The sequence below is a fragment of the Astatotilapia calliptera genome, chromosome 6, assembly GCF_964374335.1.
Source record: "Astatotilapia calliptera chromosome 6, fAstCal68.1, whole genome shotgun sequence".
NCBI lineage: Eukaryota > Metazoa > Chordata > Actinopteri > Cichliformes > Cichlidae > Astatotilapia > Astatotilapia calliptera.
In genome coordinates this window covers 36,975,825-36,990,923 of record NC_137427.1, presented here as the reverse complement: position 1 = coordinate 36,990,923, position 15,099 = coordinate 36,975,825, and the positions used below count along the sequence as shown (strand labels likewise).

Here is a 15,099-nt window from a genome sequence, read left to right as displayed (position 1 = left end):
ACCACCCCCAACTCTCCACCTCCCCTCCCCGTCTTTTTTACGTCTGTGCGCTACCAGTGACGTGCGCATGCGCTAGGTGTGAAGAGGAAGGAAACAACATGTCGATAGAAGACCCATTTTTCGTTGTGAAGGGGTGAGAAATGAAAACTAAATGAGACGTGAAAGCTCGCGTTGTTATAAACTAACTACAGCTTTTAGCGTGTTGAGTGTTAGTTACGCGGGGTTGTTGCTATTTTTCCCCTCAAAGCAAAGTTATATCAGAGAAGTTAGCCCAGCGGCTAGCTCTAGCTAGTTAGCATTAGTGCTACTGTAGCAGCTGCGCAGAGGGGCGCAGTGAGTTTGGTTTTTTTTTTTATATAAGAGCGATGAACTCAGCACTCACTGAAATCCGTTTCTACCCACACCCCACTTGGCTGTCAGTGAAAACACGGGCCAGCTGTGGGACTGGCTGTGGTCAGGCACTTTAAAGTCGTTGCGAAGTTAGGAAGCATGGGAACTGGGGTTTGTTTTGGTTAACCGAGGGGCGTAGCTGCAGTGCTCAGTTCGGAAAACACCCCTGTACTTTAAATGATTAAAGGGCGAAGTCAACTGGCTATGATTTTCCGCGCTGATAATGTTCCTGTTGTGTGTTTTTGTTCAGGGAGGTGCAGAAGGCCCTGTCTCGAGCTCGGGGCCTGTTTGATAGATGGGAGGAGCTGTTGCAGGAGGGGACACAGGTGAGCCTCATGGGCTGACTCACGTGGTACAAACATGCTGCCAGGATGGCACACAACTTTTCAGGGTCATCAGGTGTTCATTATAGTTTTAAATATTGTAACTGGAAATAATCCCGCGTTTATCGAGCTATCATGGCATCTAATTCACTGCTGTTTGTGTGAGGTTTATTTTCTCGTGTTTTTAATAGGATGTGTATACTGCCCAAAGTTTTGCAGGGCCTTAAGGTATCTTGGACACTTAAATATTTCATAGGAATTAAGGGGAACTGGTATGCACATGTCCAATTTTTTTTTTCCATAAATGTTTGGACAAGTATTGCATTAAAATAACCTTTAAACCCCTGCCCCCCCCCCCCCACTTTATTTCTGCGGAATAAAATTATTACTCATTCTTATTGATTCGACTATGAAAATGTTTTCTCTGTTTTTGTTTTTTAAAGTTTTTTCGAAGTATTAGTTTTATTTGTTTGTTTTTTAGCATTTTAACCCCCCTGTTATGTTGTGGATCAGATTGACCCAGAACAGAAGAGATGTCACATGTCATCTGAATCACTTCAGAAAACAAAAAAAAATCAAAATTATAAAAGAATAATAATAATGGATTGCATTTATATAGCACTTTTCGGGGCGTCAAAGTGCTTTACAATTCCACTATTCATTCACTCTCACATTCACACACTGGTGGAGGCAGCTACAGTTGTAGCCACAGCTGCCCTGGAGCAGACTGACAGAAGCGAGGCTGCCATATCGCGCCATCGGCCCCTCTGGCCAAAAAGAAAATTGTAAAAAGAAAATTGTAAAATAATCAATGCCAGTGTTTCTGACACCTTTGGATGAGTAAATTTGCCCCGGGTCTGTTTGTTTCAGGTGAGTCGAGATGAACTAGACTGGAGCGCCAACGAACTGAGAAACTGTCTGAGGGCCATAGACTGGGACCTAGAGGACCTCAGTGAAACCATCAGTATCCTTGAAGCATGAACAAATGGCTTCCTAATGCCCCACAATGGCACTGTCATCATATGATGAGCAGTATTTTTAAAACAAACAGGTTCTTTGTGCACACTGTCTTCCTGTTTTCGTCCTGTTTAATCAGATTGGTCTCCTAAACTGGAACTATTTTAGTTACATAATAATTTACCATAGAAGTATTTGAAAAGTCGCTGTCAGCACTCAGGAACATATCAGGAAACACTGCTGATGGAAAAGAAGAGAAGGCAAGCTTTTATTAAATGCCTGAACTTCTTGTGGGGTTTTTGTCATCACTGATGGAGACGGATTAATAAGTGTGAAATGAATCCAGGGAGTCAAGAGGTTGTCAGAATACCTGAAATTTAATGCAATACCTGGTCAGCACCATAACACAAGTCCTTCTAGAAGCAGGTGTAATTGCACAGCAGTCATACCAAAACTGTCTCTAGACAGTGGTCACCTGAACATTCATGTATGAATCAGCCGCCACATCTGATTTTGGTGCTATCTTTGCATTTGTGAAATTCTCCACAAGGTTTGCGTTAAGTACCATGTATCACTCTTGTAAGAGATGTAGCACTGATTGAGCCGTTTTGTTGGTGGGTCCTTGACTGGTTCAGGCATCGTGGAGTCAAATCCAGGGAAGTTCAGACTGGGTGATAATGAACTTCAGGAGAGGAAAGATTTTGTGGAGCGAACCAGGAAGTCTGTCCAGGTAACTTCAACCTGAATTCATTTTTTTTCCTGTTTCCACACTCTTGTATATTCAGACATCAAGTCCTGTGGTCTTTTTGTTGTTGTTGTGTGCTCAATAAACATTTGTGAATGACATGAATAAAACATTGCAGATGACAAATTGTAGATGAAACAACATAGTTGTCCTCTTCTTAATTTATAGCAGAGCTATTTGATACGGTTGCTTTAAGTCTCAAAGGTGTACCTGATAAAGTGATATCTGCTTAAACATGATGATCTGGAGTTTTGTCAAAAGTCTCTCTGTATTTACCCTTGAATACAAAACATTTATTATCCAGCATGTTACACTGCTCACAAAAATGAAAGGAACACTTTAATCAGAGCACAGCATCAAGTCATTTAAACTTGTGGGATATTGATCTGGTCAGTTAAGTAGCAGCGGGGTTGTTAATCAGTTTCAGCTGCTTTGATGTTCATGAAGTTAACAACAGCTGCACTAGAGGGGCAACAATGAGACAACCCCCCAAAACAGGACTGGAGGTGGAGGACGCTGAGATTTTTTAACGGTCAGTGTCATTACTGGAAGTATGAGGTGAGCCTGGACACTGCAGAGGTTGCACAGATAGTCCAGCTCCTCCAGGGTGGTACATTAATATGAGCCATTGCCAGATGTTCTGCTGTCTCCCAGCACAGTTTGACGAACATGGTGGAGACGTGGTGTCCAGGAAACAGGCAGTTACTCTAGGAGAGTTGGACAGGACACATTAGCAGAACCAATATCTGCTCCTTTGTGAAAGGGGGGACAGGACTATCACTGCCAGAGCTTCCAATGACCTCCAACAGGCTACTGGTGTGAATATCTCTGACCAAACAATCATGAGGGTGGCCTGGTGCAGGATGTGGTCTAGTGGGTCCTGTGCTCTCTGCCCAGCACTGTGGAGCCTGATTGGCATTTGCCTTAAAAGACCAGAACTGGCAACTCCACCACTGGCACCCTGTGCGTTTCACCCTGAGTACACGTGACAGACGTGAAAGAGTCTGGAGAAGCCAAGGCGAACATTACGCTGCCTGTAACGTCGTTCCGCATGATCTGTTTGCTGGTGGGTTAGTGATGGTTTGTCAGAACGTCTTTGAATTCAGCCCTTTGAAGGTTGATAATTTTTATTTCCATCAAACGATGGGGCGTCCTTTCATTCCTAACATGACACCCAGTATCAGTATAAACCCACATCCAGCAAGTTTTTTCTTGTTGAGATCTGATGTGTTTTAATTTTTTTGAGCAATGTACTTCACTGTCCAAATTTTTGTAATTTCAGAGTTATTGTTCACTCTTGCCTAAACATAAAGCCCTTATCTAAATGAAAATGAGAAACTAGATTTACCAGTATTTTCTTTGCTTTGATGACTCATAAGTTGTGCTCTAATCTTCTGCAACATATTTACACACAAACACAGTATGACTAACAAACACTTATTATTTTGAACACACTGAGTAATCATTCAGTGGGGTTTTCCAAAAACTCCTTGGCGTCAGGTGATCTAGGCCTTATCTCATAAATGGTTCAGAAGTCGTAGTACTCCCAGATCCATCAGAAGCCTTTTTCAAAAGAATATTTTTCATCTAGTATTATAATAATAATTAAAAACAAGCTATTCTTATTTGATTTTAATTAACAAGCTTTAGCTTATACCTACGCTGAGGGTATAATGTTTTATTTTGAAATCGGTTTCCAGTAGCTACAAGTGTTCTTGATGGAGCGCAGACAGCTGCTTCCCTGGAAGGCCTCCGCTGTGTCTTTGCAGCTCCAGTGTTACCAATAAAGTAGAGGCAAAGTCAAACATTAGTCAAAGCAGCAGCTCCCAAAGCCGAGCAACACTTATTTATTCATTTTCCCTGTTTCTATTGTAACCACATACACAGTTTATTTCTACCTGTCGACATATTTAACCGCGCTGCAGCTGTTGAGCTCCTGACTTTTAATGAATTTAAATCAGTGTCCAAGCTGTAGGCACAATGGAAAACATGAGTCAGTTTTTATTACGACTTAACGGCAAAGGTGGCATTCTTAAAATAGGCCTGGAGAACTGAGTCACCGGAGCCAAACAGAAGAGCTCCGCTGTGAAGGAACAAAAGACTTTCTGACATTTTGATTTGCCTGACAGCGATTCTGGAGCAGCACAGAAAATCTCATTAATGAACATGTCTGCACTGAGGCAGCTTTTAAAAGGATTTTTCTGCTGCTATTGGGACAAATTGTGAAATGAGAGGTGTAATTATTTGTGTTTTGCTTTTTGTGTGTGTGTCTGTATAGGACATGAAGGATCAGTTGTCCAGCCCTTCTGCTGTGGCTCAGGCAGAGAAGAAGAACAGACAGGTTGGTGAAGATGTAAACATAAAACAAAACACACACACTGTGTACACATAACATATATATATTAGGGGTGCAACGATACACAAAATTCACAGTTCGGTTCGGTTCGATACTTTGGTGTCACGGTTCGATATTTTTTCGATACAAAAAAAATGTTCATGCCTTTTTAATTTGTCATTTATTAAAATTATAAATATATATTTTAACTCAAAAGTACAGTTTTTAAATTTAACCCTAACCCTTGTGCGTGTTTTTTATTTTGACAGCGAATTCGCACCTGCGGACCACTTATGTGCAGCCCTGGTTATTTAGCTCGTCATATTGCAGCCACAGAAATTCTTTTGTCCATGAAACCATAAAGCTGTACTTTCTTTTTGCCTTATAGTCTGATTTGTCATAACTTCTCCGTTTTGTGGTAAGCTTTTCTTTGGCTGTCACTTCTTCACCCTGACCTGTCTTATTTGGCTCAGCAGAACTAAAATATATATCCTGCTGCTTTTACACACGCACTCACATAAGCTCAGCGATTCTCTGCTAAGCTAACGATTAATAAGACGATGTCAGAGGAATTGGTGCACAAATTATCATCACTCACAGATCAGTGCTGTCGCTCTCTATACACAGTTCGCGCGATTGCAAAGTGAAAGCAAAAAACAAGCGCAAATTCAAACGCGATTTCAATATGTCACATATTGACAGTGGCTCACCGATGCCAATGACATAATTACCCAGCTACATTTCTGAAAGAATGCAAAAGCATTGACATATATTTTTCCTCCCTACAATAGCCCGACGGGCAGGGCAGAGATAGATTTTGGTAGCCCGACTGAAAAAATCGCTAGCTCCGGGACGTCGGGCTAGCGATATTGCGAGCCCTGTATCTGATTGAGGAATGACTCATCTTTGGAAAAGAGAGTTTATTACAGAGAAATGTCTCTTTCCAAAATAAAAGCTATACTATCCGCTTCTTCTGGGCTATATTCTCAGCAGCATAAGGAGACTCGTGTGCTAACATCTGTCTAAATGACTCGGCTAAAGTTAGTAGCATGCTTGTTGTTTTGGTCTTTGCACTAGGATGATGTCGGCGTAAATGTGCAGTCATATTCGTTGTGTTCCCACTAGTGCTTTCAGGTTAATCTCGTTGAAATGACCTTAACGCCACAACACGGCAAATCTCCGTTAACGAGCTACCGCCGATCGCCCCGTGCGTGGGGCTAGACGGCCAACACGTTAACGAGCTAACTGCGCTAACACACTAGTTCCCACCCATGTAATTGAGCATTGCATGGCACATCCAACATACTGTTTTACTTTAGTCCATGACTCGCTTACCTTCAGGGTCATACATCACATGAAAACCAAAATAATTCCAAACGCCAGATCTGAATGAGGGTGGGGGAGGTCCATGTTGCAAGGGGAGCTTAACTTCTGTCTCGCTAGCTTGCCCTGCGCTCTTCCTTCTGACGATGCTGTCTGTGTTGAGCGCTCAGTGGATCTGCGCTCGACAGTGCAGCCTAGGCGGAGTAGTCGAACGCAGATTCACTGAGCGCTCAACACAGACAGCATCGTCAGAAGGAAAGTTGATAAAATAAATTACAAATGTTGTATTGTTCGATACATATGCGTACCGAACCGAAAGCACTGTATCGAACGGTTCAATATCGATACGAATATCGTTGCACCCCTAATATATATATATCCACACTACTGGGTAAAATGCAATTTGAGGTACAGGGTCTGAATTGTGGAACTCCAAATTAGCGTACTTCTACATCTACACCATCTGTTTTCACCTGTCGTGCACAGGACCAGGTAAAAATCTGCTCCTGTAATCTGAGCTACACTTCCCTAGAAATATGACTAAGCTATTGTGATTGTCTGAATCCTACATTGCATTTCCGTTTACTTTCTCACCTCAGTTTTTACCCCTCAGCCGTAAAAGGCTGATGGGGTATTGTCACCCGCTGGGTGAGCAGGTGCTTGGCCCGAACTCCCAGGTTTGAGAATACAATAACTCGAGAATGAGGTGATGTAGGATTTTGAACTTCATGTCATAGGTGCAGCTACTAAAGATCTCAGATGAGTTTAAATCTCAGTGACCTGGACCTCAAGGTCTAAGGTCAACTTCTCCAAAAAATCTTTTGAACACACAAAATAAATTGTGAAAAATCTCACCTAGGATTTTTAAATTGATTTCATAGCTGTATTTACTAAAAGTTTGCACAATTTGTCTTTTTGGTAACATAAGACTGAAGTTTGTTACACTGATGTAAGGCGTCTGCTCTCTTAGTGTGTAAAAATGTTTTTTTCATTTTTCTGCTTCCTTCTTCTGGTCCTGCTGTTTTTTTTCTTACTGTTTTTCTTTCTACTCTATTAGTTTCTTAAACTTTGAAAACAGGATGAACAGGCACACACAGGAAACAAAATTTGCCAGTGTCCAAATATCACAAATGTGCTGGTTTTACATGTGTGCTAATTCTTTGAAGAAAGTAAGAAGGTTTCTATGAACCTGGTAGTAAATGAAGTCCACTGCTAACTTTGGCTGCTGGAGCTTCATATTTACTTTCAATAACCTTGTTTTATGAGAGAGAGGACCTGACCCTTCACTTCAGTTTATTATGTTCTTAATGCCCATTCATTCATCACGAGCCGCACCTTACATAACTCACAAACGAGCCTCGCTGTAGTTCACGTGGACACCATTATCATGGAGGATTTCTTGTTTTTGTTCTATTGATGATAAGGCACGAGCTATATTAATGGAGCACAATGCTACTGCAAAAGTTGCTCTACATTAGCTGAGAAATCCTGACAGACAGATCAGTTTCCATCTGCCACAGAAAATGAATAACTGCACCATCTTGTGTTTTGAAAAGCTGTCAAACTCCTATTATTCCAACAATAATTCTCCTCTGGAAACTCCTACAGCACACAGACACACAAACATACACGTACACTCCCAATTTTCTGCAAAGGCTGAGTCTCGTGTCTGTGTTTGTCCAGGCTCTGCTGACTTCATCGGGCCAGGACAGGTCAACAGGATTGGAGGCTCATCTGGTGTCTGCAAACTCCAGATACATCCAGGAGCAGCAGGAGCAACAGCAGGTAAGAGACCAGCTGAAACTGAACAGATGTAGAGCCAAAAAAGAGGAAAGCAAAAGCCTCAGATGGGGGAAGCATGAGAAGAAATGAGAAGAAAAAAGGGAAGGGACTAAAGGAGATATTGTTGTGTGACAAATGATTACATGTAAAACGAGGATTCATGAAAAGTCCCATCGGAATATTTTGTTTGTTTGTCATGTGATAGATGACAGAAAAGCTTTAATCAAAGGATCACACAGAAGGAGTGAAAGATAAGCTCGTCAGTGAAGGATTGCTGCTGCAGCGTAGCAGTGAGGTGAAGGAGACGTGCTGCAAAGTATCACACTGTGAGTGAAGTGAAAGACAGTATGAGCTGTGGGTTTCTACTTCCTGCGGTGTGCGCTGATATTGGTGATGAAAGTGTGTGATCACACATCCTGTGTCAAGTTGTGGTATTTAGTAAGAAATAGTGTTTCTTCATGTCTTTTTTTTTTAATGAAAGAAAAGTTTGACCTTTTGTTTCATTACCTAAGCAAGGATGTGGTCTCCTCTGCGTTGACATCACTGCGGGGGGTTTGTAGCAGTGTATGATTTGATTCAATGAAATGATTTAGTGGAACTTTTTTTTTCTTTAAACGGTTAGTGTAGAGATTCTGAAAAGAAGCACCCTCGATACAAACTGTTCACTGAGACACAAAAAACATATTTGTTTTTTAAAGGTTCAGATTTACCAAGCAGGGAAATAGAATTTCAATAATTCCCAATACTGTAATTCTGTACCAAGAGTGGGTCAGAAGCAGTGAGTGACTGAGGCTGAACCAGTGTGTGTGTGTTGGTTTTAAACTGGTATTTCTGTATGGAAACAGCAATGACATCCAGACCAAAGAGAGGCAGCGGAAAAGAATCAGTCAGTTCTGACACAAGAGTGAATCTTTGGGGGGGGGAGGGGGGGGCTGCATCTTGGAGGTTGGGGCAGTTGTTCTCTCAATGAGAGCTCATATGTCCAAAGACATTCATTTAAATGTGGTATAGAACGGAAAATACAATACACGAAAGAAAAAAATAGTAATGATTTGTGATGTTTCAGAGCTCTGTGTTCTCGCTGCGGGTAGAAAACGTGCAAATGGAGGTTCTTCTTTCTCTCTGCAATTTTCATTCCTCAGAAATGTGATTTAAAAGAGAGCAAACTATAAAAAGTAACTAAACTTTACCGGGAACACATTCACGGCCTGTATGTCTTTCTTGTGTCCCCACAAGTGTTGGCGTCTACATCTAAGGGTGAAGATCTTTAGGCTAGGATTAGGTTCAGGTTAGTTGAAGGATTATGGAAAACCTTCAGTAAAGAGATGTAAGTCTGTCCTTTGAAGTGATGGGTGCGTGTATGTGTGTGTGTGTAGTTGATCATGCAGGAGCAGGATGAGCAGCTGGAGTTGGTGTCGGGCAGTATCAGAGTCCTCAAAGACATGTCTGGACGGATCGGAGACGAGCTCGATGAGCAGGCCGTGTGAGTACACATGCACACCTTTGAGAGCTTTTCCTCAGTTGGCTGAGAAAACACAATAACACATAAAGGTGTGTCCCAGTCATCATATGCTCTTTTTTTTAGATGCCTATAAAAAATGTCACATGTGTGACCGCTGAGTTAGGACTGAATACTGAATGCATTCGTAGCCCCACAGTGTTTACATCCATGTTAAGCAGCACTTCAGGATTGTGGGTTTTGAACACACACACACACAAACACCTGACAGTCTAAACCAGGTTCAGGTTTTTGTTTGATGTACTTGATCTAAATCCTGACTGGATTACAGGCTCGGGTGTGTCCAACATCACCGAAAAGCACCTCTTCCACTAAACTTTTTACAGCTTTGTCCATTTATATAATAATGTCCTATCAAAAGCCTGCTGTAACTCGCTGTAATGAATCCAAATGTTTAAAACAAATCGCCAAAATTTGTTGAAACTACAAATGTCTTGAGCCGCAGTCCAGTTTGATCAAGACCAAGGTCAAATCTTTTGGTCTTGATCTTTCTCAAAAGCCTGTCGTTTTGCCTCAAATTAAGATGATATGCCTTTTAATCGCAAAGGCAACTTTTCATTGATCCTCTTATAATCTCGTCCACATCCCTGCAACAGCCAGGCCTTTGTGAGGTCACAATGTGCAGATGCTGATGTTAAAGTTCTCGCGGTATCGCTCGTTTTGTTTTTAGGATGTTGGGGGATTTTGGAGATGAGATGGACCAGACATCGTCCCGCATGGACTCTGTGCTGAAGAAGCTGGAGAAAGTGTCTCACATGACCAGCAGTGAGTTTACACACAAGCAGTTATATTTTCTACATTCACAGAAAATTTACCTTCAATTAATTTAGTTAAAGTGACACTGCCTGATTTATGAATTAAATCAGTCAGTGCGGGCTGTGAGAAGTGCATTTTAACTGTGACTCTGTAGACCCTGAAACATTGCTCTCAAAGTTTAGCCTATCTGCTAGTTCCAGTTTCTGCAATGCTGTTTAGCGTTGAGTGTTTCTCATTCATTTCATCTCCCCTGTTCTGTCTGTTATAGCAGACAAAACTGTGAGGAACACAGCTTGTGTCAAAAAGAGTGACAGCAACCACAGCAGTGTGTAAAAACAGAAATGAAATGAAGAAACAGGAAAGGGAAGCGCTAAAAGGCCAAAACATTTCCTGTGTGACCCTCAGTATTATGCTGGGTACTTGAATCAGCTCTCAATCATCAGTCGTAGCCCAATCAGACACAAAGCTAGTTGGAAAAAGAAAATAAGCTTGACAAGAACTTGAGTTCCTTCCAAAAAAGAGCGGTGTGTTTACTGTAATATTTTATGCTGCCTAAGGTCGTTTTAAGCTCTGCGACACTGTAGCGCAATGATGTCCTGTGCTGTGTCCATCAGGTCGGAGACAGTGGTGTGCCATCGGTGTCCTGGTCGCCATCCTAATCGTGGTCCTCATCCTCTTCTTTGCACTCTGACATAAGCAGTCTATGACCTCTCGACCCCGTTCACAGACTCCTCCCTGTCTGGATGGCTGGACGGTTACAGAGCCCCTCCCATCACTCCCTTTCTTTGTGCTGAGGGGAAGCTGGTGATCTGCAGGCTATAGTGAGGATGGATCCTCCACTCCACTTCAGCCATTCTAGTGGAGAGGGTGCTGCTGGTCTCTCAGCAGCACAGTTTAGCACGGGGAGGGGGGGGGACCCTGGTGGTATTATGTCTTTTATTTTGATGCATTTTGGTTATCATTGGAGTTAGAGGGACTCGGGGAGGACCGCTCCTGTTGGGTTAAAATCACAAACCTGCTAAAGTTCGCTTCGTTTTAAGCCAACAGCAGTAGCATGGGGGAGGATTTTCAGTGTTGCCTTAAATCTATTTTTATACCATGTTGAAATGTGCAGTTTGTTTGTGTGCCTAGATGTAAATCATGCTGGGAGCTTACTCCTTGCTAGCAGTAATCAGCATCGGGCAGGTGTGCAGGTTTTCCCTCCACTGATGAAGAGTTTAGTAAAAAGTGCTGCTGAGCTGTGTGTGTGTGTGTGGGGGGGGGGGGGATCTTATGGATCCTGGTTTTGCCTGTCAGATTCATTCCGAGTCTCTTTTACTCAGCAGACATAAATGATTCATTTCCTGCTCTGATAGTGATCTGCCACAGAGAGGCAAAGGCCACCTTCCTTCGCACCCCCGCAGACATTTGAGCACACGATTGGCTAAGGCTTTGTTACCCTCACTGGTTGAAGAGAGAAAACCTTGGCTTCAAGCGAATGGCTCTGCCTCTCTTTTTTTTATTGAAAAGCTTCAGCTAATGAGCAGAGGAATAGTTGCTGGGCAGGATGTCCCCACACAGCCTAGATTTAGGCTTAGAGCTCCCTCTGCTGGAGCCTGAGGCTCATTTCTATTCTTTTGTGTCACGTCAGGCAGTACTACCCACACTGAGGTGTGTTGCAGCACTGTGTAAATGCTTTGACTTGCTTTTTGTGTGTAAATGGAAATTATTCTTGTACAAAGCATCTGATTTTTAATCCTGTGTGATCCAGATATCTTCACTCAAGCTTTAATCACCCAGTTAGAGAAAATGAACTCTTTGTTTTGTAGGTCAGAGGTCAGGTGCCTTTGCCTGTTGCAGGAGTGGGTAAGGCTGAAAGCACCTTTACTGCCAGAGCTTTGTGTAAGTTAATGTGAGCTCTTGTCCCAGCTTCAGAAGGGCAAGTAGCTCAAAAACCGGGAAACGTGTCAGTCTGAAACAACACGGAGGCGCATGAATGTAAAGGCACATGAAGGGTTTTGAACAGAGAGCTTCCTTTTACTGTTTCACTTAAACCTGGGAATTGTTTTTACATGATTATAATGTAACGGCACATCAGACAGGTGCTTGACAGGTTTCATGTAGTGATGGTGCTGAATTGATTGCAAAGCTGATTGTGCAATTACAGCACTGGTCATTGTTAACTAATCTGATCTGTGCAAATTGAAGTATTAGATGATCACTCCCACCGATCCTGGTTTTTAAAGCTGGGTTAGATGATATGGTTTTGGTTCATTACTCCAAAATAACTGTACAGCGTATTATAACTTGCAGGTAGTCAGAGAAGAGACTGGACCCATGCACGTCCTATAGTTGTGTTTTGTGCCATCAGGACACACGGGGGTAAGGAAGTGGGGAAAGGGACAGGAGGAATGAAATCTGTGTGGAAGTGGAATGTGGTGGACTTCTGTGAGATTACTGGATTTAAGCAGGGGACTTGGAAGAAAAGGGTGTGAGTCCTGTGGGAAGCCTCAACTCAATGTTGTCTTGTTTTTAACCCAAATGAAGCGCACACACCCGTGTGCCTCTCGTGGGAGGGGCTTTTGCCCAATGCATCTTTAATGGTACTAGCAGTAGATTATTTCAGATTATAATAACTGCAGTTAACATCAGTGCTGAACTCCATCTAGCACACATTTACACTAATCAGCCACAATATGAGGACCCCCTCCCTAATATCACGTAGACCCCCTTGTGCTGTCAAATCAGCTCTGATTCATCGTGGCATGGACAACGGGAGTCTGGGGGATTAGGATCTGGGGAGATTGAGCTTTTTGTTGCCCTCTCAGAGTATCAAAAGGTGGATGGCACGAGTTAAAATATCAGCCACACGAGCAGCATGGCTAAAGGTTTAAACACGATTACGTCAGTGGTTTTTACTAACCTTTGGTTCAAAACTGCTAATGAAAGTAAATATTCAAAGTGCCAAAGGTCACATTTGTATTTATTCTGTGTGAATGACCAGCTATTACAACGAGTATGTTTTGGATTTTTGGATGTAAATGTGTAAAATACAGTACTGGTAGCCATCGTGTCCTCTTTTTCACACATGATGTTTGAGTATGTCATTGTGTTTTTACTGCCTCTGCTAAAAAGAAAAAAAGGGCAACATTGGTGACAAAGTGTAAACTTTTCCTGTCATATACACTATATACCGTATGAAGAACAAGTGAAGGGAAAAAGCAAACTGCATAAAGTGAATCACACAATTGTTCTGTTACTGGCATCCAGAGATTTTTTTTAAAATTGCTGATTGTGGTTATAAGTTTCATTAAACTTGAAATGACCGAATAACGTCCTGAGTGTTTATCTTCTTTGAGGTGCTCGCTCGGCGTCTCGGCTGTGTGTTTCGAGGATGGCAGTTTGGCTTCCCTCTTGTGATTTGTTCCTCTGATAAAAGCTTTCACTGGATTGCAGATGTTTGAGTTTTAATTGAGAAGCACTTTGCAAAATGGAAACATCCCTGCGTGTTATTCTGAGAGCCACACGGCAATCATTATGTAAAATTACATTTACTTTAACTGCGAGGAGCGCGCTGCTACTCCCCGGAGGCTCTGTGAACTGCACACATCTCTTAAAATAACCAGACGGCAGTCGGGAGACCGACACGTTCGTGCGTGTTTCAGACATCCTGTGAAACTGGGAGAGGAGCTGATGGGTTTTATTAGTCAAGCCGAAGCTGCTCAAACTGAGCACATTTTTCTGTGACAAATGCTAAGCCACCTTTCAAGATGGTGTTATTTATCAATTGGGAGAACTTACATTTAAAAAAAAAAACACACACAGGAAATGGGACACTTCAATGTTAGGGAGAAAAATATTGTGCCTGTTCTTTCCACTGTAAGAAGTGCATGTCCATCTCATGTGTATAAGTGCAGCTCCAGATGCTTTTCCACCAGCCTGCAATATTAAACATACAATAGCACTTGCTATTTATCATTGTATTTCCATGACAACGAGTAATAAAAAGCATTGCCCCTCATGTTTGTGTATTTCGGGGGGTGCAGCTGCTTACCTGTGCACACAAAGACCTCCTCCCACTTCAGATGCATCCTGGGGCAGTTGCTGCTCAGATTGTTTATTTGAATTCATGTTTATTTTCAAAAGGCTGCCTAAACTTGGCTAAGAAATAAGGAGGAAAAGCCCTATGTTCATAAAATGTGTGCAAACAACTGAATTTTGTTGGAGAATAAGGTGTGGAGCATTTCTGTGGCGTAATGAGTTTAGTTTAGGGTTTATTTAAGACGTGTGGTAATAAAGTTGACCCCTTGGACTGCGTTCAAACCTCCACCCCGCAACTTGAATTTCATTTTCAGACGAGTACAGCGAAGGCCAGAAAACTTATGTCTGTCCAGTGTGCTCCATGCCTGCTCAACTAAATGCAGCTAAAGCGAATTGCATCGACTCTTCCCCTTCAGAGGCCTCACAGTGTTACACAACACCTCTGTGACAGTTTTAATTTAGCCACTGGACAAGTGTGTGGATCTGCTGAGGGATAGAACAGCTGTGAAGGCTGTGTTCTCTGAAGAAAGAAGTGGTTTGCACATCTGTGGGCACACATCACACATCAAAGAGTGCAGATAAACTCAGTTATTTTTCCTCCTCCCTCAGTTGACCACAGGGGGGCGCCATAGGCAGTCACATGATTGTGTGTTTTATTTGCCCGCTGCTTAAAAGTTCAGTGTAAAACTGACTTCATTAGCAGCTTTGGGAAAATAAATTATTGAATGTTTCACTACCCAATGGCAGCACATCTTCTGCTGTGTCTGGGAAACTATTTATTCATTTCAGTTTCATTTAAAGACCACACTAAGAAGTAAAACACAGCAGAAAAACAGTAAATAATCATGGATGTTGACCTCTGGTAGAGCAAGTTGTGATGTCATAAACTGTAGGTTTTACATCTGCATCTTGTTACTGTCGCTGTTACCATGCCCAGACTAGCATTTAG

The 15,099-nt window shown here is 42.3% G+C and overlaps 1 protein-coding gene across 1 annotated transcript; it reads left to right on the top strand.

The window, feature by feature from the left end:
- stx10 (syntaxin 10) lies at positions 1 to 13,439 on the top strand. The gene is made up of 9 exons (XM_026171883.2): positions 1 to 133; positions 641 to 716; positions 1,584 to 1,677; positions 2,306 to 2,400; positions 4,694 to 4,756; positions 7,757 to 7,858; positions 9,232 to 9,338; positions 10,045 to 10,139; positions 10,745 to 13,439. The coding sequence occupies exons 1-9, from the start codon at positions 99 to 101 to the stop codon at positions 10,819 to 10,821; spliced, it is 744 nt and encodes a 247-aa protein (XP_026027668.1). The 5' UTR covers positions 1 to 98; the 3' UTR covers positions 10,822 to 13,439.
- Positions 13,440 to 15,099: the final 1,660 nt, after the last annotated feature.

Coding starts and splice junctions, on each gene's coding strand:
- stx10 (XM_026171883.2), top strand. CDS start 99: ATGTCGATAGAAGACCCATTTTTCGTTGTGAAGGG. Junction 4,757..7,756: donor CAGAGAAGAAGAACAGACAG/GTTGGTGAAGAT, acceptor GTGTTTGTCCAG/GCTCTGCTGACTTCATCGGG. Junction 10,140..10,744: donor AGTGTCTCACATGACCAGCA/GTGAGTTTACAC, acceptor TGTGTCCATCAG/GTCGGAGACAGTGGTGTGCC.